The sequence below is a fragment of the Coenobita brevimanus genome, chromosome 55 (genome assembly GCF_032717465.1).
Source record: "Coenobita brevimanus isolate Jiangsu-jjx chromosome 55, ASM3271746v2, whole genome shotgun sequence".
Classification (NCBI taxonomy): Eukaryota; Metazoa; Arthropoda; class Malacostraca; order Decapoda; family Coenobitidae; genus Coenobita; species Coenobita brevimanus.
This window is the reverse complement of record NC_137008.1, coordinates 482,577-509,139: the sequence shown is the minus strand read 5'-3', so window position 1 is coordinate 509,139 and position 26,563 is coordinate 482,577. Positions and strand designations below refer to the sequence as shown.

General features: G+C 41.7%; 1 protein-coding gene across 1 annotated transcript in view; it reads left to right on the top strand.

The window, feature by feature from the left end:
- The window catches only part of LOC145401190 (polyamine-transporting ATPase 13A3-like), a 93,866-nt gene that overhangs the window by 10,292 nt on the left and 57,011 nt on the right, over window positions 1-26,563 (top strand). The window contains exons 5-8 of the mRNA XM_080273494.1: window positions 2,314-2,461; window positions 3,312-3,446; window positions 19,277-19,343; window positions 22,054-22,232. Of these exons, the coding sequence (XP_080129620.1) occupies window positions 2,314-2,461; window positions 3,312-3,446; window positions 19,277-19,343; window positions 22,054-22,232 (529 nt within the window). The remainder of the gene's footprint in view (window positions 1-2,313; window positions 2,462-3,311; window positions 3,447-19,276; window positions 19,344-22,053; window positions 22,233-26,563) is intronic.

The following is a 26,563-nucleotide window of genomic DNA, read 5'->3' as shown; positions in this document are numbered from 1 at the left end:
GGCATTGTGAAAGTCATGATACTGGAATCAGAATTCCAGGGGTTTGACTGGTGAGCGAATGAGAATGTGACTCACTTAATTTGGCCTTTTTATTTTTTCCCCCACCCTGACCTTGGGTGGGAATAGAGATGAGGATGTTGATGATAATAAAGTAAAATAACTCTGTCATCATTGTCATACCAACTTCTTTTCCCACCTAAGGATGGGGTGAGGTAGGGTCCAGGAAGCAAAAAAAAAAAAATAAAAAGCCTGATAGGAAGAGAAACTAACCAAATATCTGCCAAAATAAATGAGCCACACATTTTCTTTCTCCATTCAGGCCTACAGAATCCTGACTCCCTGCACAGGCTTAAGCTCCACATTTATGTGCTCCAAACAATGTATCAAGTAGTCAGTATTATGACTGTCACTTCACTAGGATATGAATGGGGGTGTTAAACTTGTCATAACTCCTCCTTACTAAATGGACTTGTTGACGGTTGATTTTTTTTTTTTTTTTAATTAAACAATTTATTTGGGTGACAAATGTGCTGAATTATCCTGTGATATGGTTAATTTAACAAACCAAAGGCAAAATTTGGAGACATATGCCTTCAAAGTTGCACAAAAAGAGGTTGATGTCAGCATGAGCCTCGAGTGGCCATGACATCATATACCCGTCAAGCCCGGAGACAAAACTAAACTGATCCCCAGCTAAGTTGTGTGATTGTCATTCTGCTGGGCTTTACATATTGAGCAAATAACCACTGTTGGTGTTTTGTTCCATTGTGCAAGAACACAAGAAAAGATTCATCACTGTTCCAAGAGACATGAGAACCAGAAAGCTGGTGGCGAGCAGCGTGTCATGAGCATTTCATCACAACGGGCAACTCCTGCTATTTTCAACCAGTGCGAGGAAGTACTGAATCAACAGTCATTTACCAAATTGGCACTTTAAATGGAAAATGTTATAATTTTTATTACCATATAGGTTCATGCACACCTAATATCTAAAATCTGGTCAAAAATTTCTCCTTAATATGAGTTAATAAAAATCAGGTTTCAGGGCCAAAACGTGCTAAAGTTTGCAGATATTTACCCTTCAGATCAACATGCATCGACAGACTTCCATTTTGCATAAATATTGATTTAAAGCACAAATTAATGTATTTGCACTGTAAGTCAATATTTACACAAAACAGAAGTCAGTCAAGGCTAGTTGTCAAAGTAGAGGAGAAACATGAATGCTAACTTCAGGAAATATTTGTTCTGAAACCTGATTTTTCATTGTCAAGTTAAACACAAATTTTTGACCAGATTTCAGATAATTAGGTGTGTATGAACCCATATGGCGATAAAAGTTATAATACCCTAATATATACAGCTTAACCTAACCTAACAGTCACCAGCAAGCAAAATCAACCCTAACTTTGGCTTAAGCCATTGGTAGTGATGTGCAAAGATTACTCTCCAGATCAGACTAGCTGTTACCAAAAAGATGTTCAGACATCATCAGCACATAAGACCAAGAAATCAGATAACCAGATACTCCGCAGAGGTATAGCTGTCCTCGGTCAGGCCTGCCTAGGAGGAAAAAACATTGAAATATTTTGGTCTTTGTGACATCTTCCCTATGTATTGCTGCCCAGTTTCAGAACTATATGCCTCTGGAGTCAGGACCTACCAGTGCTTATACTGATTCATTTCATAGGTCACTTCATTACTACTTCACCAAATTTACTCTTTGTCCTACTGAGTTATCCTACAGGTACCTGGTTGCTGCATGGTCTGTCTTTCAAACCAACAAAACTCTTCACTAAAGCACAAACATAGCATACGGGTTACATCCCATGGCAGTGCTGGATATTGAATAATTTTGCCAGAGATTGCTTTCACTGAGCCGAGCCAGCAGCACCAGATATTGTATTGGGCTGGATATTGTGACGACAGATAATTGAGAGTTTACTTTTATCAGAAGGAGTATAACCCCTAGCTAACTTCTATAGGTCTCTTGGCTAAACACCAGCCTTCAGCAAAGTCAGCAAAAATGGTTCAAGGTTTAGTTAAAAGGAGACTGATGATGATGATGATGATATGTAAAGAGAGTATAACTCCTGCTTAACCCCTTCCAGTCTCCTGCCTAACCTCAGCCTGCCACCTTCCTAACCCATGCCTCACCCATACAGGTCTCTTGACTACACATTAACCTTCAGCAAATTTCTCTAGGATGGTTCAGCGCTGAGTCAAAAGGAGACAAAATGATGATGATGATGAAAATTAAAAAGAGTATAACCCCTGCTTAACCCCAACCTGATCCCTGCATAACCCATACAGGCCTCTTGACTACACACCAACCTTCAGCAAATTCCACAATGATGCATCAGGGTTGAGTCAAGAGGAGGCCAAGAAGAGACTGAATCTGTATGGGGAAAATTACCTAGATGTTACACCTGTTTCTGTGTGGGATTTACTTATTCACAAGGTTAGTATCATTACTATCCTTACCATTATCATTATTACTCTCATCATCATAATCATTTGCATCTTAATCCCCTTCATTATTATCATCATTTTTATCTTTATAACGTCACTTTTCGGCACCCTTTTGCAGACCAGGTTAGCTGTCGTTATTATTATTAGTATTATTACCAGTATATGACTATCATTCTCATCAGTTTTGTCATCTGGACAAGCTGTTGATAGTTTTCACTGTTTCTTGCCCTCTCTTTCATTGTTTTCTGGCCCCTGCTTCACCTCATCTTTAGGTGCAAATGAAAGGTGACGATGATGATGATGATGAAGCTTTTATATAATCATTTAAATTAAAGTTATTTATTAATTTATGTGCTACTCAAAATGCTGTGACTAGTTCTCTTTCTTTCATACTTTCTTCTTTGTTTTCTGGACCTTACCTCACCCTCTTCATAGGTGGGAAAAAGTCAAGATGATGATGATGGTGATGAAACTTAAGAAATGATTTAATTCAGGAATTTATTCACATTTAATTTATTACACACAACATGCTCTTGATTGGTTTTCTGTCTCTACTGTCTTTTCCCCTCTTCATCCCATTCTCTCTTCTCTCCTGTCATCTTTCCCCTGCCTTCCTCTTGTCACCTCATGTCTCCTTTCCTCACTGCTTCTGTTCTCTTCTCCCTTCTTGTCTGCTCTCCTTTCATTTCTCCGCTCCCATTTTCTCCCCTCTCCTCCCCTCCCCGCTCTTCCCCTCCTTTTGCCTCTCTTGATTTCTCCAGTCCCGTCTTCTCTCATCCTTTCCTTTCTCCTCCTGTCTTCTCTCCTCTCTTCTCTCACACACACCTTGTTGCCAACAGGTGATCAACCCATATTACATCTGCCAGTGTGGAGTGATAATCGTATGGCTTGTACAACACTATTACCTTACTGCCCTCACAATCCTTGGACTCTCCATTGCATCGCTCGCATTCTCACTCTACCAGACTGCCAGTGTGAGTACAATAGTAATAGTAGTAGTAGCAGTAGAGTCAGCCCTCACCATCCTTGGGCTATCCATGGTCACATTCTTATTTTCACTTTGTCAGACCATTAGAGTGAGTAACAGCAGCAGCAGTGGTAGTAGTAGTAGTAGTAGAAGAGTACTGTACTGTATTTTCTTTTTTCTGGATTATACCAATCTCATATGATTGAGAAAAATCAGGTTTGGATGATGAAAATGATTCTCGACAATATGCACGTATGTATATACTGTACTGTATATATTTATATATATGTGCAGTACAGTATATATAGTACAATCCCAGGTAGCCAGGATTATCAGACAACCAGGAGAATTTATGGCAAATATCCTGTATATATAAAAATATGGCAGTGTTTGCCACTTTGAATGTCTGCCCCTTCATGAGGTAGTCACTTGTCACATGAGACTGGGTGAGGTTGGGCGGTATGAAGTGAAGGCATTTCTGGTCAGGGTCATTTCCTAGTTAATCCCCTTCCGTGTCCTCCACTCCCTCTCTCCCCTCCTTAATTCAGTCACCCTCTATACTTCCACAAATCATCAGCAGTCTGTTTACTCCCACCAAGCAGTAGGCAGGCACTCTCATTCTTGTGTTGTTATGTCTGCTTACCGCCGCCAGGCAGTAGACAGGCACTCTTGCTGTTGTGTTGGTATGTCATGATAGATGGCGATTTCTGCACTCCGTGATGCCTGAAGTGCAAACTAATCCTAAAGCGCATTGTGTTCGCCTTTAATCAGAAGCTGGACAAGACTTGAAAAAGTGAATATTATTAAGGCACTAATGACAGAATTTAATGTAGGAAATTCCACGATTTATAATACAGTAATATCAAGTCTCAGGGACCCAGACTCAAGGAATTTTTCATTAATAGCAAGACAGATCCACAGCACAATTCATTTGACAAAAATGTGTGATATAGCAATGGTTTTCTACCTAGCGAACCATCTTTAATTATGCATGAGTTTCCAATATCGTACAGTACCTTGGCAAGTCAATTCTTTTAAATATTATTCATCCTTTTTTTCACAAAAACTTGGAAAAATAAACTGAAACATAAATCTTGAGCATTTATTAATGAACTGGTGATTTGAAAAGAAATGTTGTAGCTACAATAGAATTATTATGACTCCCTTGCTCACACATCAGCGTTATATTCACCTATTTCTTCCTTACATGACCGCCATCACTCCACCCTTGACTTGCCACTCTGCTGTTTTGCAGATAATAAATACATAGGAATTGCAACCACAGTAATTTTGTCCAACAAAACAAACCTTCATTTCTATCAGCTAGATTCTATCATCTCTGCCAGTACAGACTCATTCTGAGATGAATTTATGCATACAGTATGAGTAAATTCATCTTAGAATGCATCTGTACTGTCAGAGAAGATAAAATCTAGTTGATTGAAATGAAGGTTTGTTTTGTTGGACAAGATTTTCATGCTTCCAATTCCTATGTATTTATTGTATTATCTGCAAAACAACTGAGTGGCGAGTGAGAGGTGGAGTGACGGTGGTCATGAATAGATTGGCCATGCAACCATATATACAGCTTAGTTGTGAGCAAGGGAGTCGTGAAAATTCTACTGTATGCATCATTGCAAATCATCAGTTCACCAATAAATGCTCAAGATTTACTTTTTAATTTATTTTTCCAAGTTATTATAAATAAAAAGATAAATAATACTGTATTTACAAAATGGACCTAACATGTAAATTTTGTACTACTGCAAGACACTGCAGTCACATGAATTATGTCTATGGGACATGTTTAAGAGGAGATAATGTTTCATATGAAACGTGTTAATGTGGCCCTAGATATGAGTGGTGAGAACTGTATGTACTGCATTGATATAGCCTATGTATAAGAGTATATCAGGTATCCGGGAAAAATCGGTAACTAGGAAAGTAACTTTCCCAATGCTTCCAGTTAATTGGGATTATACTTTCTGTGTGTATATATATATATATATATATATATATATATATATATATATATATATACAGTATATATATATATATATATATATATATATATATATATATATATATATATATATATATATATATACTGTATATATATATATATATATATATATATATATATATATATATATATATATATATATATATATATATATATATATATATATATATATATATATATATATATATATATATATATATATATATATATATATATATATATATATATATATATATATACAGTATATATCGTTTCCTTTCATTTCGTTTTTAAAGGCTCCAACATGCTTGCATGCATCAGCCTTGATCACCTAATGGCGGCTGTGCATGCTGCATGATCCATTGCAGCCTCCCTGTTCAGTCCCTTAACCCTGAGGCCACACTTAATGACCTCGTCCCATGTCTCTCTAGGTATACCCCTCGTAACCCCACCCCCAATATTAACACTTCTCACCTTCCTCACCCAATTATCATCCCCCATCCTCTTCACATGCCCAAACCACCACAATCTACCTCTCCTCATCACAACACCAATACACTCCAGTCCCATCCTACCTCTCAACTCTTCCATCGTGAACCCAGCTCCCCCCAAACCTTGGATGCAGGGACACACTACACATCCACCTAATCATTGTCATTTCTGTATGTCTGAGCTGGCGAATATCCTCCTCCTTCACTGCCCAGGTCTCACTACCATACAGCATTACACTCCTAACACATGCGCATACAAAGACCCCTTAGCACATAGGGAGAGTCCTCTCAATGTCAGGAGAGGCAAGAGCTCCCTGAACTTCTTCCAACCACTTCTCACCCAAGCCACAGGGCTAGCTCCAGCCCCACATCCAGCACACAACATGTCTCCCAAATAACAAAATTCTTCCACACACTCAAGAGATTCACCAGCAAGTTCAATTCTTTCACGTCTGACAATCTCCATTTGCTCTCCCCGACACGCCGTACACATAAAATCAGCATTATCTCGCAGTCTACCTCTGATATACATATGATATATATATATATTAAAGATAAGAGAGCTGTACTTGTTTTGGTTGATTTGGAGAAGGCCTGATAGAGTCCCTAGGGAGATGAAGTATGCAGTGAGAAAGCTTAGGTCAAGGAGTGACTGGTTAGGGTGGTTATGGCTATGTATGTGGGTGCCCACATCAAGGTGAGGGTGCATGGAGGTTTGAGTGATGAGTTTTCCATGAATATTCGCATGTGTCAGGGGGCAGTCTTGAGCCCCGTATAGGTTTTCATGGTACTGTACTTGAAGATCTTTCATGTGACCAGAAATGGACTCCCATGGGAGATGTTCTGTGCTAATACTTGGTGTTGATTGCAGAGAATGAAAGGGGACTGGAGGAAAGGTTTAGGAAATGGAGAGATTAAATGGGAGCACAGGGGTTTGAGTTTGAATCTGGATGAAACAAAAGTGAAGATATCTAAAGCTGGTGGCACTGTCAAAGCAGAGGGAGGGTGGCAAAATGTGATTTGCCACAAGGGTGTGGGAAGTAACTCCATCTTGTGCAGTATTTTTGATAAGTGAGTGCTTTAGAGATGCAGTGGTATTAAAGGTAGACTGCAAGATAATGCTGATTTTGTGTGTACAGTGTGTCACGGAGAGCATGCAGAGATTGTCAGGCTTGAAAGGCTTGAGCTTGCTGGTGAATCTCTTGAGTGTATGGAAGGGTTTTGTTATTTGGGGGATATGTTATATGCTGGAGGTGGGGCTGGAGCTAGCTGTTTGACCAGGGCAAGGAGTGGTTGGAGGAAGTTCAAAGAGCTGTTGCCTCTCCTGACAATGAGAGGGTTCTCCCTCCATGCTAAAGGATCTTTGTATGCAGCATATGTTGGGATTGTTATGCTGTATGGTAGTGAGACCTGGACAGTAAAGGAAGAGAATATTCATAAACTCAAAACATACAGAAATGACAATGATTAGATGGATATGTAGTGCATCCTTGAAATCAAGTTCTGGGGTGGCTAGGTTTGTGACTGAAGTCCTGAGAGGAAGAGGACTGGAGTGTATTGGTGCTGTGATGAGGAGGAGTAAACTGAGATGGTTTGGGCATGTGGAGAGGGTAGAGGGTGACAGTTGGGTGCAAAAGATGAGAGCTGAGAATGTCTAGAATGGGGTTATGGGAGGCAGACTGAGGGAGACCTGGGATGAGATCATAGAGTGTGGCCTTGGGGATGGGGAACTCAATGGGGAGGCTGCTAGAGTTCAAGCAGAGTGGAGAGTTGCCATTAGGTGACCATGGCTGATGCATCAAGCATGTTGGCGCAGAGCTAGGCACCACAGACAAAAATTCACTTCCACAAATGCAAATCCACAAACTTAAACCATTACCTTCCGCAACCACAAATCCGGAAACTTCTTGAAACTTGCAGTTCCGCAAATGCAAACGCAAACACAAACCATTTGTATCCCTTTCAGTACCATGGCATCAGTTCCATTTTATTCTGGATACCAATAGTGGATTTTATTAAGTTTAGGATGATATTTTTCATAATCAAGGGCTTAAAAATCATCTCTGTTTATTCATTCACTACAGTTATATCTTTGTATTATCTTACTCTCTGTGGGTGACTTTATGAAGTTTGCATATTATCTGTAGTACTGAATGGGATATATATATATATATATAAAATTATATTTATAGTAAAACAAATGTATATATTTTAAATATTTTTTACATCCACTCACCTGAGGTAGTGCTGCTCGTCGGTGGCTGCCCTTTCCTCTCTTTCTTCCTTCCTCTTTTGTCCTTCTTTCTTTCTTTCTTTCCTCTTCTTCTTTCCTTCATTCTTTCCTCTTCCCTCTGCCTATGAGTGACTCTACACTGAGTGTCAAGCCAAATGGTTTCCCGGACACCAGGAAACCATGTAGTATGCTGGGTGGTAACCATATAACCAAATTATGGTGCCTGGTGGTTTAATGAATAATTAAGACGTTCCAGTCGAATTGAGCTGGTGCAGATTTATATCCAAGGGGTGGTTGGGGTTTATGGCTCACGAAATGTCACTCAGGGATGAATGAGGCTGGTCAGTCTCATCTTAAATGTCAGGAACAACTTGCCTAGCCCCAGGCTCCTATGCTCCTCATGGGACAACACAGGATTAGATGATGTGTGTATACATGTATTTTATGGTCACACGCTGCTTAACATCTGACTGCACAATGCCCGTTCACTTTAACCCACCCCATCCCGACCACTTTTCCACCACTGACTCCCCCCAATCCCGACCATTTTTGGAAAAATTTTTTTTTGGCTCAAACCTCCACTTTTGGTGAGAAACATTAAAAATTCATAGAGAAATCGCTCACCTGAGGTTTAAAATACTCAATCCAGGTAGCAGTACCTCCTTACCTGACTGAGTTTTCTAACAGGCTGGCACCAAAGAAAACGAGTTCTATGGAAGGGTAACTATTTCACACCACTCATAAACGGTATTTATTTATTTACTTGGTACGAATTTATATGTAGTATGAGAGTATATTGGTTTTCAAACAGTAATATAGGCATTATAAGCATTGTTTCACTTACTAACTCATCACCATACCTGACCCTTTTTTGCCACATTACCTAATCATCATTTCTGACTGTTTCTTCCTCTAATGCTATGTAAAGTTTGTCCTCCACATTGTCACTGATTGGAGAATCACTCTGGCCCTGAATTTCGTACCGTGGCATGACATGGCTTTACAGGCCAGGTCACTGATAACAGGTGAATTGCTGAGACAATGGCATGCAGGGGGGGGGGAGGTCATGCTGGGTAAGGCATTGTCCCTGCCTGGCATCTTGTAGAGGAAGGTGTCCCATGTATATGTACCAAAAATCACATGCGAAAATTGAAAATTGTGCAAATTAGGGATCTTGCACTTGATTCGCATGTATGTACGTCGACGGGATTGGCAGTGACAAAACGTGTGGACATTAATTCACGTCGACGGGACGCCACGGGTTAATGTCCAGGGACACACAAGAATATAGTAGGGGGGAAAAAAAATCCAAAGAACGGACTATGAATTATTGTTACCTTTTGGCTGCGGTGGCCATGACAACAGCCTATATGCTCAGTGCAGAGAAGGAGGAAGATAATAATTCACAAGACTGTGTAATATAAAATAGCATTTTCAACCACTCTTGTATAATTTTAGATTTGGATGTGTAATACAGTATTTCGTATTATTTATGAGAGAGAGAGAGAGAGAGAGAGAGAGAGAGATTCAAACCAGTTTAGACCCACCTGCATCGAGAGTATGTGTACATGTGTGCATGTATGTAGGTATGGTTGCACATTTATGAGTGAGAGAAAAATTGTGTGTGTACATATGAGAATGCTTCATGTGTGTGTGTGTGTGCGTGTATATTTACCTAGTTGTATTTACCAGGTTTTGATATGCAGGAAATGAGCTACACTCATGGGGTCCCGTCCCTGCTTCTCGATAAGTCAAATTTTGCTTTGAACTCATTTAAGTTTTTAGACTGGACAATCTCTTTGTCCAGGCTATTCCACATGTCTGTACATCTATATGGAAAACTATATTTCTTGATATCCTTCAAGCAACTTGGTTTTTTCAGTTTCATTCTGTGTCCTCTTGGTTACTCTCCCATCCCATACAAACAGATCTTATGTCAATTTTTCTACTCCCATCATGGCCCTGAACACTGCAGTCATGTCACCCCTCTCTCTCCTTTCCTCTAGGGAAGGCAGATCTAGCTTTTCCAGCCTTTCCCTGTATGACAGATCTGCCAGGCTAGGGACCATCTTGGTTGCTGTTCTTTGTATCCTCTCGATTTTTTTTTTATATCTTTCTTTTTATGTGGGGACCACACTGTTGCTACATATTCCAACCTGGGATGGATCATGGTCACTGTCAATTTTTTCATCATCTCAGCCATGTAATGAAATGCTACTCATATGTTACTATTTAGGGAGGTTTTTCAAGAATACTCCCCCAGTATCCCTGCTTGTCGTAAAAAGCAACTAAAAGGGTTGGCGGAGGGTTAATGCCCCTCCCCAGAAAACAACTAACTAAAAAAACAAACAATAAGCCTCGGACAAGGACTGACCAAACGGTGACGACCAAGGACCGGACAAAGGACATGGTTATCAGAACGTGGAATGTAAGTGGAGTGAATGATGAGGTGAAAGAGAGAGAGATTGTCCAGGGGCTTGAGGGTGCGAAAGTGGATGTATGTGGAATAACTGAAACAAAATGGAGAGGTGAGAGTGTGAGAGAATGGGAGTATGGATGGGGTATATGTGCAGGAGTAGGTGAGAATGAGAGGGCAAAGGAAGGAGTATGTATAGTTGTAAGTAAAAGATGGAAGAAGAGCATAAGACAGTATGGATCAGTTGGGTCAAGGATTCTGTGGGTAAAGTTGAAAGTTGGAATACAAATGTGGACGATTGTGTGTGTGTATGCGCCAACGCAAGATTGTGCTAGAAGAGTGAGAGAAGAGTTCTGGACAAATGTAGAAGTGTGCGTGGAAAAGTTTGGAAGGAATGAGAGAGTGTTTTTGATCGGTGATATGAATGGTAAAGTTGGGAATGTGAAGGTGGATGGAATAGTTGGTGAGTGGGGTGTGCCTGCTGAGATAGATGAGAATGGGAGTGCGTTAGTGGACATTTGTGCTGGGAGGGGGTTGGTGATAGCCAATACCCTCTTCAGGCATAAAATGATCCACAGGTATACATGGCGAGTGATGAGAAGGATGGGTGGTGAACTGAATGAAAGGAAGGCAATGATTGATTGTGTGTGTGGATGAAAGGATGCGAAGATGTGTAATGGATGCAAGAGCTTATAGAGGTTGGGGGAGTGGACTTTCTGACCACTACTTGGTGGTGGCCAGAATTAGGATTCAAGTAAGATGGAGGAATAGAAGAAGGGAAAGACGAGAGGAAGGAGTAGTTGCAAGGAGAGTGGAAAGGTTACAAGAGGATGAGAAAAAGGCAGAGTATAAGAGAGAAGTGGAGGAACGATTGGGCAAATATGAATTGGAGCAGATGGGAGACGTGGAAGGTGTGTGTAGGATATTTACAGAAGAAATATGTGCAGCATGTGATGTGTGTGGAAGGAAGAGAAGACGGAGGGGGGTGCAAGGAACAGCGTGGTGGACTGAAGAGGTGAGACAGGCTGTGGCACAAAAGAAGAAAGCATACAATGAATGGATGAGAAATAGGGGCGTGGAAGAAGTTGAGAGGGGGAAGAGAGAGTTATATGTAGAAAGAAAGAGAGAGGTGAAAAGATTAGTTAGAAGAGAGTGGATGAGGAGTTTGGAAGGAATTTGAGTGTAAAATGGAGGGACTGTAAGAAAATTTTCTGGAAAGAGGTGAAAAGAGTAAGACAGGGTGGAAGTGAAGTTAGCAGGGGAGTGAAAGATAAAAATGGTAGATTACTAGTGGAGAAGGGAGAAAAAGTGAGCAGATGGAGAGAACACTTTAAGGAATTGTTGAACATAGAGGATGGAAGTAATGCGAGTATAAGTGGCTGGGGAATGGCTGGGAGAAGGAGGGAGGTGAGAAGACAGGAAGAAATCAGTAGGATAGAAGTTGTGGAAGCAATGAAGAAAGTTAAATTGGGGAAAGCCCCAGGAATTGATGGAGTGTGTGGTGAAATGCTGAAGCATGGGGAAGAGATAGTAGTAGAATGGATGTGGAAGATGTGCAGATTGGCCTGGCAGGAAGGTAGAGTCCCGGAGGATTGGAAGTCAGGTGTAATTATTCCCTTGTACAAAGGAAAAGGGGAAAAAGATGTGTGTGGTAATCATAGGGGCATTTGTCTTCTTAGTATAATAGGAAAAGTGTATGGTAGGATACTTACTGACAGAGTTAGAGAAAGAACAGAGAAATTAGTTGGAGAAGAACAGGGAGGTGGTTGTGTAGATCAGATATTCATTCTTAGATCTTTAGTGGAAAAGTTTCTAGAGAAGGGAAAGAAGTTGTATGTGGCTTTCATGGATTTGGAGAAAGCATATGACAGGGTGGTTAGACAAGGATTGTGGAAAGTGTTAAGAATATATGGAGTAGATGGGAAGTTGTTGAATGCTGTGAAGAGTATGTACGATGGTGCGAAGGCTGCAGTGCATGTGGATGGTGAACTAAGTGAATTTTTCTCTTTGAAAATTGGGTTGAAACAGGGATGTGTCATGTCTCCATGGTTGTTCAATCTGTACATGGATGGGGTAATAAAAGAGGTACAAGGTAGGGTAGTGGATGTTGGAGTGGCCCTGGTGAGAGAGGATAGTGTTTGGAAACTCCCTGTACTGTTGTTTGCAGATGATACTGTGTTGTTGAGTGAAGACGAAGGGGAGCTGCAAGGCTTGGTGGATGAGTTTGAGAGAGTGTAAGAAATGGAATCTAAAGGTGAATGTAGGGAAGAGTAAAGTGATGGTCTTTGAGAGGGGTGAAGTCAGTGAATGTACAGTGAGGTTGAATGGTGAGGAATTGGCCCTGGTGAGAGAGGATAGTGTTTGGAAACTCCCTGTACTGTTGTTTGCAGATGATACTGTGTTGTTGAGTGAAGACGAAGGGGAGCTGCAAGGCTTGGTGGATGAGTTTGAGAGAGTGTAAGAAACGGAATCTAAAGGTGAATGTAGGGAAGAGTAAAGTGATGGTCTTTGAGAGGGGTGAAGTCAGTGAATGTACAGTGAGGTTGAATGGTGAGGAATTGGAAAATGTGAATATGTTTAAGTACTTGGGTAGTGTGATGAGTAAGGATGGAGGTTTGGAGGGTGAAGTGCTTGAAAGGGTACAGCAGGGAAGAAAGATTGCTGGTTCTTTGAAAGCAGTGATAAACCGGGAAGTGAACATGGAAGTGAAAAAGTTACTACATGACAGTATTGTGATACCAACTCTAACGTATGGAAGTGAAGCTTGGACGTTGTTGGACGGACACAAGTCAAGAGTGAGAGCAATGGAAATGAGTTATTTAAGAGGAGCCTGTGGAGTCACATGGAGAGACAGGCTGACGAATGAGAATATAAAGGAGCGTGTGGTGTGGATGTGGATGTGATAGGAAGCATTATGAGGAACACACTGAGGTGGTTTGGCCATGTGGAGAGGACGGAGGGTGAAAGACTGACGAAGAGAGTGTATGTGAGTGAGGTGGAGGGGGGAAGAGGGAGGGGGAGGCCGAGGATGAGATGGAGGGATGTGGTGGAGAGGTATATGAGAGAGGGGGGTGTGAGTTGGGAGCATGGCAGTGAAATGGCAGGGGACAGGGACTTGGAGGTGGTTTGTTTGTGGCCACCCCAAACAGGATTGAGGCATCTGGCAATAGATAGATAGATGTTAGTCAAGAGATTATATGTCTTTCTAACTATCTTTTTAATGTGTTTCTCAGGTGACAAATTATCCCGCACAAGCACTCCTAAGTTCTCTTTTCTCGCCTCTGTGATTACTTCATTGCCCATCAAATAATTCAGTGATGGTCTCTTGGTACTTTTACCCATTTCCAATAATTTACATTTTTTCGCGTTGAAATTCTTTTCCCACATCCAGCTCCAATCATGAATCTTATCCAGGTCCTCCTGCAGCATTTTACAGTCTTCTTCAGCTTCTACTCTCCTCATGATCTTTGCATCGTCAGCAAACAGACTTGCATGACTGTTCATTCCATCTGCCATATCATTTATGTAAATCAGGAACATTACAGGCACTAACACCGAGCCCTGTAGGACTTACTTGTTACTTCCCTCCATCCAGACATTCTGTCTTTTATTACTGTCCTCATATGTCTGTCTTTCGAGAGGTCACTCATCCACTCTGAGCGGTTCCCCTTCAGTCCTCCTATGTATTCTGATTTCCTTATTAGTCACTTGTGGGGTACCTTGCCATAGGCTTCCTCCAAATCTAAATACACACAGTCCTCCCAACTATCTCTCTCCTGTCGCCTTTGAGTACAAGCCCAGTAAGTTGGAAACGCACAACCTTCCACTTCTGAATCCAAACTGAGTTTCTGCCAAAATGTCCATCTCCTCCAGATATTTTATCCATCTGTCTTTCAGGATTCTCTCACACAGTTTTGCAGCCAAGCTGGTCATGGGCACTGGTCTATAATTCAGGGGTTCTTCCTTGTGCCCTCCTTTAAAAATTGGTACCGCATTGGCCCTCTTCCATTCCCAAGGCACTTTCCTTTTTTCCAAAGAACCAAAATTTAACTGTGAATCTTATCCGCCAGTTGTTCTTTGCATTCCTTTAGTATCCAGTTAGAGATCCTGTCAGGTCCTGGGGCCTTCCTCACATCTTGAATTTCCAGTAATTTGTACACATCTTGCATTTCAACATTTAACGTTTGCTTCTCTTAACACTATATTTCATGTCACTCCCTCCTCCTCCTCCTCCACAAAATCACTTTCCCTTGTGAAGACAGATCGGAATCATTTGTTCATTATTTCAGCTTGCATAACCGCATCTTTATAGACATTTCCTTCTGCTTTCAGCATATTGATTCCTTTCTTTTGTTTCAGTTTGCCATTAACAAACCTGTAGAACAAATTAGGTTCTTCCTTATATTTGTCAATTATACCTTTTTCGAAGTTTCATTCTTCCTCTCTGCGTATTATTGTATATTCATTTCTAGTTCTTTTATATTCTTCCTTTGTTCTGTTATTACCTCTCTTTCCCTATTTGTTCCATGCCTTATCCCTTTCTATTTTTTGCTCTCATACACTTTATGTTGAACCAGTCATTTCTTCAGTTCTCTTTCCCATTAACTTTTGGCATATACTTCTCCACGCTCATAATTTAGAAGTCTAGAAAGATATCCCGTCTTTTCTGTATCTCCCTTGTTTCCCTGAATTCTTACCAGTCCGCGTCTTCACAAAATTTACTCGATCCTGAAAAGTTTGTTTTCCCAAAGTTGTATCTTCCATGCCTGTATAGGTCATCTCATCTCCCCATTTCCTTCTGTCGTTTGGAACTCTGTCACTACATGATCATTTTTTCCTATTGGACACAGGTATTTCAGAGATTCAGTTGCATCAGGTTCTTTGGTTAGTATTAAAACTAGTCTTGCTGGTATGTCATCACCTCTAAATCTTGTCTCGTTTCTGACTCACTGGGTCATTGCATTATCCATTGCTATATTTAACAGTATACTGCCCCACAAATCTTCACAACTTCCTGAGTCCCACTCCTCCCAATTTACCTCTTTTCAATTAAAATCACCCATCAAGGATATGTTGTTGCTTTTTTCAGTCAGTTTCTGAATATATCTAACCATATCCGACAACATCTGATATCCCTCCTATTTCCATGGCCATGTCTGGGAGGGGCATATGTTACTGCGATGTCTCTCTTGCCCCTCCCTCTGGTTTCTGTTACCATGTTTATCACTTCGGTCATACCTTCTCCCAGTTCCACACTATCCACATTTAGGCTATTTTTCACTGCTGTCATCACTCCCCCTCCCATTTTTTCTTTTCTATCTCTTCTCCTTAGTTTGTACTGTATTTCTCATCTCTCATTTGGATTTCAGTATTCTCTCTTAGCTTGTTCTCTACAAAGCACATAATGTCTGGCTCATTTACCCTCAAGAAATCGTTTGTCTCCATCCTCGCTGAGATTGGGCCATCTACATTAGCATATGCCACTTTCAGTCTTTTTGCCTTTTTTTTTTTTATAATGTCCTTCTTTCTCCCTCTCTCCTTCGGCACCACTTCCTCAATTTCTAATCCATAACTTTCCAATGGAACTCTTGTCTTCTCTTCCTCCGTTCTTTGGTCTTTTTTTCCTTGGCTTCCATAACAAGTTCCTTTATTTTAGATCTCTCTTCCTCATTTGTGTCTCTCCATATCCAGATATTCTTGAATCCCCCCTTATCAGCTAATTTCCAAGTCTTGTTGGTTGTTTCATTTACCATGACCTGAGATTGAAGTTTTACTTTTAGTGGCCTTGCCCCTCCCTCCACATATTTTCCCAGCCTAAACACTTCTTCAATCTCCTCTTGGGCTCTGTCATTTCCTTCGATAACGATTGACACTATTTTCTTCACCCTTCTCAGTTCTTCCCTTTCTCTTTCTGACCTCACTGACATAGGTTTTTCTTTCAGACCTGAGATAATTATGCAGTTTTTCTTGTCTGCTGCATCTCTGAGAAGTGATTCCTTACTTTTTAGTACCCTAACCATGTCCTTCTCTATCTTTTCCTGGTTTTCTTCTATTGTTCAATAATCTTTAGATTTATTTTCCCTTCTGAATTTTCATCCAGCTCTTATGCTTATCCTTAATTTCCTTAAAGTGTTCATATTGCATCCTTGTTTTTTATTCATATTCTTCGTGTTTACTTTTCATCCTATCCTTTTCTTGATTCATACTGTTCGAGCTTATATTTCATCCTGTCCCTTTCTTCCTCCAACCTCTTACTTCTCTTTTAAGCTTTTCTGTTTCATTTGAGGCTGAATCATTACTCACTTTTAATTTTGATATTTCTCTCTCTTGCTCTGCCCTACATGAACAGACACTCTCCACCTCATTTTTCAATTCCTTAATCACATTCTCTTGTTGTAGTGTTCGTTCCTGCAACTCTGTAATTACTGACCATACCTTTTATAATTCCTGGGCATTCCTCTCAGCCATTTTCCCCACACCAGCTACTCTTGTTCAGTTCAGTTTAATACTCTCTCCACTCCGGTCTTTATTGGAGAAATCCGCAAATTCACTTACACAGGTTGTAAACAACAAAAGTCTCTCTCTTTCTGCCAGTATACACCTGTATGAAAATTTTAAACTTCTACTGTGACCAAACCCTCCATTTTTTTCAATAATAATGGACGGGACCACCACTCATGCATTAAGTACACATAATCACAATAGGCTGGCCTATTTTTTGATGCTGTATTAGCATTATTTCCCCACAATCAGCTCAGAGTTGCACCTCTGTCAGAGACCTGTGTGTGTGTATGTGTGTGTGTGTATTTACCTAGTTTTGATATACAGGAAATGAGCTACGCTTGTGGGGTCCCGTCTCTTTTTCTTGTTAAGTCATATTTGCATTGAACTCGTTTAAGTTTTTAGACTGGACGATCTCTTTGTCCAGGCTGTTCCACAGGTCTATGCATCTATATGAAAAGCTATATTTCTTGATATCCTTCAAACAACTTGGCTCTTTCAGTTTCATTCCATGTCCTCTTGTTACTCTCCCATCCCATACAAACAGATCATTTTTATCAATTTTATCTATTCCCGTCATGGCCCTGAACACTGCAATCATGTCTCCCCTTTCTCTCCTTTCTTTTAGTGTAGGCAGGTGTGTGTGTGTGTGTGTGTGTGTGTGTGTGTGTGTGTGTGTGTGAGAGAGGGAGAGAGAGAGAGAGTTCTTAGAGGTCAGGCTGGTTTGCGGGCAGGTGTGCGTTTGCAGAAGTACTTCCGCTAACACAAAACCTTAAATTTGTGTAATATTTGTTGGAAACGCAAATCCGCATACAAAATCACACTTCCGCAATTGTGGAATTTGCGGTTTGCAGCAGTGTCCAGCTCTGTGTTGGAGCCTTTAAAAAATTTTTAATACAGTATATACATGTATACATGTAGATAAAGTAGACCCATGCAATATTGAGCCTCAATGTAACGAATTTCGGATGTATCAAACACCACAAAGGCCACCAAAATGCTTTTCCTCTATACCAAATAATGGTCAATAAGTAGGGCACATTATGTTGTCTTTCCGAATCATTCGACTCGGTTGGGGTGACTCACAACACAGTTACCAAGGATGGCAATGCACGAGGGCTAGGTTGGAGATCTGTTAATGGGAATAGGCGATGAGTTGGTAGGCTTGGGCAGCCCTGGAGTCTGTGGACATGCTGTATCACACTTGATCAGCCTCAGTCTTGCTGCATCTTTTGTTGTGATCAGACATCCACATTCATGTATCATATCTCTCAACTTTGCCAAGTGTTTTTCCATTGTGATTTTGAAGAATAGCTTCTAGTAAGGAATCTTCCAGCACCTTCTCTTCTGAAAATGCATAGAGGAGGAATCTTTGTAGCCATCTATTCAGATACAGTGTACAATACATGTGTTTTCTACCCATTTTTCTCCAATCTGGCTTAAAATTGCCCTCTCCTCATTGTGATTCCTGAGTTATGATATCAGACAATAGTAATATTATATTAGTCAGGAAAAAGTACTATGATAAGGTTGCGAAATAAGCTGCAAAAGGGTATAGTTTTCATTTTTGGTACTGGAATATCATTTTGTACTCATTTATTTTCAAACATGTGCTTGAATTCCCACCTAAGGGGGGTAGAACCTCGGATTTATCAAACCTGGCTTTCCCCCAGTTAGTTGATTAAAGTCAGGGTCTACAGTACAGTATTTAGATATGGATAGTTTTTCCATATACGACTGCCCTTATAGTGTACCGGTATTATGATTTTGATGACAAAGATTCTTTTTAAGGCAACATCTAACCCTCCAGTTGAAAAGTTTAGCTTAAGCTTGACAAAGCTGTCAGGGTATGGGAAGAATGTACCACTAATGTAAAGATGTCTTTGACTCAGTGGGTTAGTGTGCTATATGCAGCATTAAACTACTATGGGCAAGGTACTCTAGTTCTTTCACCTTTGCTTGACCCAGATTTTCATCATTTTGCAGTTTATTTCACTTACTTCATTGGCATTCTTTTCAAAGCACTTCTTTGTAACTAGCATCATCTGCCAGTGTGAATTTAATGTTTTGATTCAGCATTCAAGATGGAGAGATAGGAATTTGAGACAAGGCTGAAGTGAAATGAGTATAGATAACCTCCTTAGCCTGTACAGTAGTAATAAGAGCCCCTTTTTTTTTCCCCCTTCCTCCCCAGCAATGTCAGATGCTGAGGAAGACAGTAACTTCACAGTCTCAGGTCACAGTTCTGCGTAATGGCCAACGTGAGTACCCTTGTTGTTGTTGTTGTTGTTGTTGTTATGCCCCCAGGCAGGCAATAGTTTAGGGATTTGAATTTCATTCACCCCAAAATTTGAGGAGGAGGCTGTAGCACCAGCTACAACCTCCTCCTCCTACCAGGGTGGTACTCACAAGGGGAATGGGAATGCTGGTGATAGGGAGAGCTGGAGCTCCTGTTTCACTAGCAACTTAACCATTCCCATTTGCTGACCTTTTCAGTGTGACACTAACAGACGAGCATACTCTCCCAAACACTTCCTCAATCTCATACACTTCACCACATGTGCTTTACATATCACACAACATACCCCACTGTGTTGAAGGGTTTGGCGCCAGCAAGGGCATGCGGCCAGAAAACTTTGCCCCCATTACTTAGTGGCAGACCTTTTGAGGGGAGGCATGACGAGGGCTCCGCCAGCGTAGATCGTGGGGCCGGAGTGAAACGAGGCTTGAACCTGGCTAGAGGGTACAGGGCATTGCGGTTCCCAGGTTGCTGCTTCTGTCCAGTAGAGAGGGGCCTGAACCTGGGAGTAGTTCCTTAGGAGGCTGCCCTATCAATGGGTGTATAATGGCAGGGCAGTTACAGTGCCAAGACATGCTTGGAGGGTGTCCCTGTAGCTGTCCTGGCAGAGTGCCCCGAGGCCACTACCACAGCCATTGGTCAAGGTTGGTGGGCTATGAATCCCAGATCCATTGCTTGGTCCTGGAACTGTGCAGTGGATGGGGCCTGTGGCATATCTGTCTCCTTATTTTTTAGTATGACCATGTTAAAGAATGTAATTCAAAGCAAGCCTGAGGACATGAAATCACTCAGGGGGATCAGAGTGGCTCTGTGGAATGCGGGAAGTTTGAGGGGTACAACAGGGGGAAGTGGTTGAAGTAATGAGTAGGAGGTGGGTGAATGTGGGATGTGTGCAAGAAATCCGGTATAGGGGTGGATCATCCAGAAAGATTGCTGGTAGGGATTGTTGCTATGAGTTGTTTTAGCAGGGTAGGATAGTTGAATATGTGGGTGTGGGGGTGTTGGTTAGGGAGATATGGTTTGAATATGTCATGAATATTTTGAGAGTAAGTGGTAGGATTTGTTCGGTGGGATGATGTTTGCATATATATCAGCATATGCACCACAGGCAGGCTTGGATGAGGTAGAGAAGGATAGATTTTGGGATGACTTAATACATGTAGTAAGTGGTATGGGTGATGATGAGATTGTAGTATTAGGGAGAGCTTTACATGGTCATGTAGGTGAAGCAGTTCAAGGATAAGAAGGAATACATGGGGGATGTGCATATCGTTTTTGTTTTCATTTTTAAAGGCTCCAACATGCTTGCATGTGTCGGCCTTGGTCACCTAATGGCGGCTCTCCACACTGCACGATCCATGGCAGCCTCCCTGTTCAGTCCCTTAACCCTGAGGTCACACTTAATGACCTTGTCCCTGTCTTTCTCAGTCTACCCCTCACAACCCCACCTCCAATCTCAACAGGGTGGAGTCAAAGGCTTTTCGTTTCATTAACTCTCCTCATCTTACTGGCTCCCTTCAGCCTCTGTCTCTTCGCCACACTGTTGCATCTTTATATCTTTTCTATCATTACTTCATTGGTCGCTGCTTCTCTGAACTGTCTGCATGCATTCCTCCACCTCTACGACGGGTGTGTAGCACCCGTCTAGCAGCAAACTCTCATCCCTTTTCTGTCCAACGCTCTAATGCACTAGTTAACCGTTACTTGCAGTCCTTTGTTTATGCAACAGGTCAACTCTGGAACCGTCTCCCTCTGTCTGTATTTCCTGTTTCCAACGATCTCCGGTCTTTCAAACGCAGTGTGTCCAGGCATCTCGAAATGAACGGATCTTGAATTTGGCTCTCTCTTGTATCTTGTTTTTCTCTTGGAAGGAACAATTTGTGGGCTCGTGGCCTTTGGTTCCTTCTTCCTAGCATTAAAAAAAAAAAAAAAAAAAAAAAAAAGGCATTTTGATGCCATTATAAATGATACAACACCTTGATCACAACACCATGTTACAGTATCCCCCCACCCCCACTCGACATTCACCCATCTTTAAACAGAGCAGATGGGGTTTGAATTCACCTTGCTAGGCTTAGATCATGACATCACCCAGCCTTCCTCAGTTATATATCATCTTAGTTTCAGGTTGTGAAGAATCATAAATGATATGAGCCCTACTTGTAGAATAGACCCACACAGTATAACACAAGTAATGTAGCACTGCATAACACATGCCACATTAAGATGCAGACACAACATTAATGATGTAAGGAGCCTATGGGACAACTGCATAAGAGTTGCAAACCTGCAGTCGACAGGTCTGCTAGACTAGGTAGACAAGGGTTAAGCAATAAGAACAACAACAATATGTTTGATAGATATTATGATCCTTTTATGTGTTGATGGTTATGCATGTGAGCTTCATAAGCTTCAGTGGTGCATGAGTGAGTGTGTAGTACATTTCATTGGGCATGCTGTTAATTAAACCCTTCTCTGTCATTTTTCCTCTTTCCCATCTGGGCCCTACCTCCCTCCATCTTTTGGTGGGAAAAGGGAGGTCTGGATGATGATGATAGTGCTGCCGCTGCTGCTGATGGTGACGATGACAGTGGTGATGAAAAGCAGTAGTGATATTTTTCAGCAACAGTAGGGGTTTCATTGATGATGGTGGTGATGATGATTTTTTACAGCAAAAAGTATGTCATCACGTGAACTAGTACCTGGTGACGTAGTGTTGATCGGAATGGAAGAAAATGCACAAATGGATGAGACTGGGATGGGTCGATTAGAGATGGATGCAGTTCTCTTGGATGGATCAGTAGTTACCAATGAGGCTATGCTGACTGGAGAGGCTGTACCAGTCACTAAGGTTGGTATCTACCTGTCTGTGTATTTAACCATTAATCTGTGTGTCTGTATATCTGGCTGTTGATTAGGGATAGATGCAGGTCTATAGGAAGGATTTGTAGGTACCAGTGAAGCTGTAGTGACTGGAGAGGTTGTGACTGTCACTAAGGTTGGTATCTATCTGTTTTTAATGTCTGTCTATTTATACGTCCATGTATCTATACCCTGTGTCGGGGGGGACACAATCTGGCCGCACTATGGGGTGGTACTACTACTCTGCGGCCAGGTTGTGTTAGGAAGAATACTGTCACCGTATTCCCTGCGTGTCGTAAATGGCGACTAAAAGGGGCGGGGTGAGGGGACTAGGGACCCCCTCCTCTGTTTTTTAGTTCCTAAAATGAGACAAGACAGAGAAAGGGATGGGGGATGGAGTTATCCCCGTACCCTGAAGCTTGGGTCTATGAATGTGAGTGAATGTAGTACGATTGAGACTAAAAGGGAGGAGATTGGGAGAATGTTTGTGAGAAGAAAGTTGGATGTGTTAGCTTTGAGTGAAACGAAGATGAAAGGGAAGGGTGAGTCTATGTTTGGAAGTGTGAATGGAAGATTGTCAGGTGTTGATAGAGGAAGGGCAAGAGAAGGTGTGGCCTTGTTAGTGAGTCCTGAAGTACAGCAGTGTGTGATTGAATGGAAGGAGGTGTCATCGAGACTGATGTGGGTGAAAGCGAAATTTGAACGTGAGTAGTGGGTGTTTGTGAGTGCACATGGGCCTGGTAGTGAAGGGGATGAAGAAGAGAGGGAGTCTTTCTGGAATGATGTTGATGAGTGTCTGCAGAGTTTTGGAGCAAATGTGAATGTGGTAATGATGGGAGATCTGAATGCTAGAGTGGGAAATGTAGCAGTTGAAGGTGTAGTTGGTATGCATGGTGTGCCTGGAAGAAATGAAAATGGGGAACGAATGATAGGGATGTGTGTTGAGCGAGAGATGGTGATTGGAAATACACTGTTTGAGAAGAAAGATATTTATAAGTATACATGGGTGAGACAGGATGGTGGAATGGTTGTAGATAAAGCATTGATGGACTATGTGGTTGTGTCTAGGAATGTAATAGGAAGATTGTTGGATGTGAGAGTTCTGAGAGGGGAGGGTGGAGGTATGTCTGACCACTACCTGGTGGAGGGAAAGTTAAGAGTAGGTAAGAGATGGGTGAGAGCTAGGAGGGTTAGGTGTGGCAGGGAGGTTTTGAAAGTGAGTGAGTTGGATAAAAGACAGAAAAAGATAGAGTATCAGGAGAAATTGAAAGATCAGTGGAACGCAGTGAAAGATCAGGAAAATGGCAGTGTGGAGGAGGAATGGCAGTTGTTTAAGTGTGCTGTGGTGGGGCATGCAGAAAAGGTGCGTGGTGTGAGACATGTGGGTGGTGGTGTAAGAAAAGGAAGTGAATGGTGGTGCGAGGAAGTAAGTATGGGTGTGGCTGAGAAGAGACGTGCATATGAAGTGTGGCTGCAGAGGATGGATGAGATGTCATATGAAAGGTATAAGGAAAAGAGGAATAGAGCGAGAAGGGCTGTGCGTGATGCTAAAGTGGCAGCAGATGAGAGGTGGGGTAGGCGGCTGACAGAGAATTTTCAACAGAATAAGAAAATGTTTTAGAAGGAGGTGAAAAGGGTGCGAAAGGGAGAGTCTGAGAAGGAAGAACGAGTAAAAGCAGAGGATGGAAGGATGTTAATTGAGATGGATGCAGTAAGGAAGAGATGGGCAGAGTATTTTAAAAGACTGTTAAATGTAGAGGAGGAAAGGGTGGCTGAGATTGTGGTGGATGGAAGGGTGCAAGGAATAAATGTGTTGGGAGAGTTGAATGATTCTTTGATCATGAAGGAGGAAGTGGAGAAGGCAGTAAAGGAGATGAAAACAGGGAAAGCTGCAGGTATGGATGGGTGTGCTGTGGAATGCCTGAAGGGAGGTGGAGTGACTATTGTTGACTGGTTAGTAAGATTGTTGAATGTGTGCTTTGTGAAGGGTATGGTGCCAGTTGACTGGGCAAGTGCTTGTGTGGTCCCATTGTATAAAGGCAAGGGTGATAAGTATGAATGTACCAGCTTTAGGGGTATAAGTCTGTTGAGTGTTGTAGGTAAGGTTTATGGTAGAGTGTTAATTATGAGAGTTAGAGAGGGTACAGAGGGAGTGATTGGTGATGAGCAGTGTGGCTTTAGGAAAGGGAGGGGATGCGTGGATCAAGTGTTTGCTGTGAGACAAGTGTGTGAAAAATATTTAGCGAAAGGCAAGGATGTGTTTTGGGCATTCATGGATTTAGAGAAAGTGTATGATAGAATTGATAGGGAGGCTTTGTAGACTGTTTTAAGATTGTATGGACTTGATGGTAGGTTACTAAAAGGGGTGAAAAGTTTTTGTGTAAATAGTAGAGCGTGTGTAAGAGTGGGAAATGCTGTGAGTGATTGGTTTCCCGTGAGAGTGGCGCTGCGACAGGGATGTGTGATGTCGCCTTGGTTGTTTAATATTTACATGGATGGTGTTGTAGGGAGGTGAATGCAAGAGTTTTAGGTGGAGATCTAAGTCTGGTGAATGTTGATGGTGGAGAGTGGAATCTGAAGCAGCTGCTGTTTGCAGATGCTGCTGCACTGGTGGCTGATTCAGAGGAGAGATTGAGACAGTTGGTAGAGGAGTTTGGAAGGGTGTGTGAAAGGAGGAAATTGAAAGTAAATGAGAATAAGAGTAAAGTGATGAAGTGTACGAGGTTGGTAAATGGTAGGGGGATGAATATAGTTTTGAATGGCGAGTTGCTTGAGGAGGTAGAGTGTTTTAAATATCTAGGGTCACATGTTGCTGTGGATGGAAGAATAGATGCAGAAGTGAAGTTTAGAATAAATGAAGTAGGAAAGGTGCTGGGAGGAATGAAAAAAGTGTTTAGATGTCGTTTGCTTAGAATGGATGTAAAGAGAAGGCTGTATGAGGGTGTTGTGGTACCGACTGCATTATATGGGGCTGAAACATAGAATATGGGTGTAGCAGAGAGGAAAAGTTTGAATGTAATGGAGATGAGGTGTCTGAGGAGTATGTGTGGAGTGACGCGTATGGATCGAGTGTGAAATGATTAAGTGCGAAGGAGAACTGGAGTTGTTCGGGAGATGGCTGGTAGAGTTGAGCAGAGGGTGTTGCGATGGTTTGTGCATATGGAGAGAATGGATAATGAGCGATTGGTGAAAAAGATAACTAGATCTGATGTGAGAGGTGTAAGGCTGAGAGGAAGACCACGAATAGGATGGATGGACAGTGTGAAGAGAGCGCTGGATGCGAGAGGGATGTCTGTTGAGCAAGGAAGAGAGGCTGTGCGTGACAGAAATAAATGGAGAGAAATTGTGAATGAATAAGTGATGACACAGCCCTGAGGGGATATTCTCCCGCATTTGATCTGATCAGCTAGTCAGGTCAGGTGCGGGTAAGGGGATGGGTCTGTTATGATGTGGCAGGGGTAAACCAGCTCTGCTGTCAGGCCCCTGCTGCGGATGTCACTGATTGCATTGCGCAGTTGACCCTTGTGTGGTGTGGTGCGGTGAGGATCTGTCCGTTCTCCCCTTTGGGGCTAAGATGCGAATGAATGTGTTTGAATGGATGAGTAAATAGGGAGTGTGTTGTCCTGTCTCGGCTACCTCCCTTTCCTTGGGGGAAGCAGCCTAGGTATATAGATAGATAGATAGTATCTATATCTGTTGAAAAGAGATGCAGTTTGTTGGTTTGATGGTTTTGTAGTTATCAGTGAGGCTATACTGACTGGAGAAGCCATACAAGCCAGTAAGGTTTGCATCTGTCTTTTTATTAGTATATCAACAGTATCTCTTAATTGATGGGAGATGGGTACACTTCTGTAGTATGGATCTGTAGTTACTTGTGAGACTTTGCTACAGTTGGTACCTTTCTGTTCATTTATATCAATTTGCCTATCTGTTGGTCTTTCAGAGTCGTGGAAAAAGTGAAATACCTGTATTAGGGAAACATTTATCCTTGACTGTACCATGGATGAAGTGTTTTGTGTGTTAATCTATGTATCTATCTATGTGTTCTATATGTTTATCTATCTGTATCTAATATGCTTCTACCAGTTTGTCTATATCTATCTTCTGTGTGTGTATCTATCTGTATATTGACTGGAGATGGATGCCTTTTTTTTTTTTTACCCTCACAAGGCTATATAAACCAGAGAAACTGTAAGTCACTATGGTCAGTCTTTCAGTCTGTCTAGTTGTCTTTCTACCTATCTCTGTATCTTTATGAAGTTTTATGTATATAGGTATCTGTCTATCTATCTGTTAGTGCTATTTCAGTGATCACTGCTC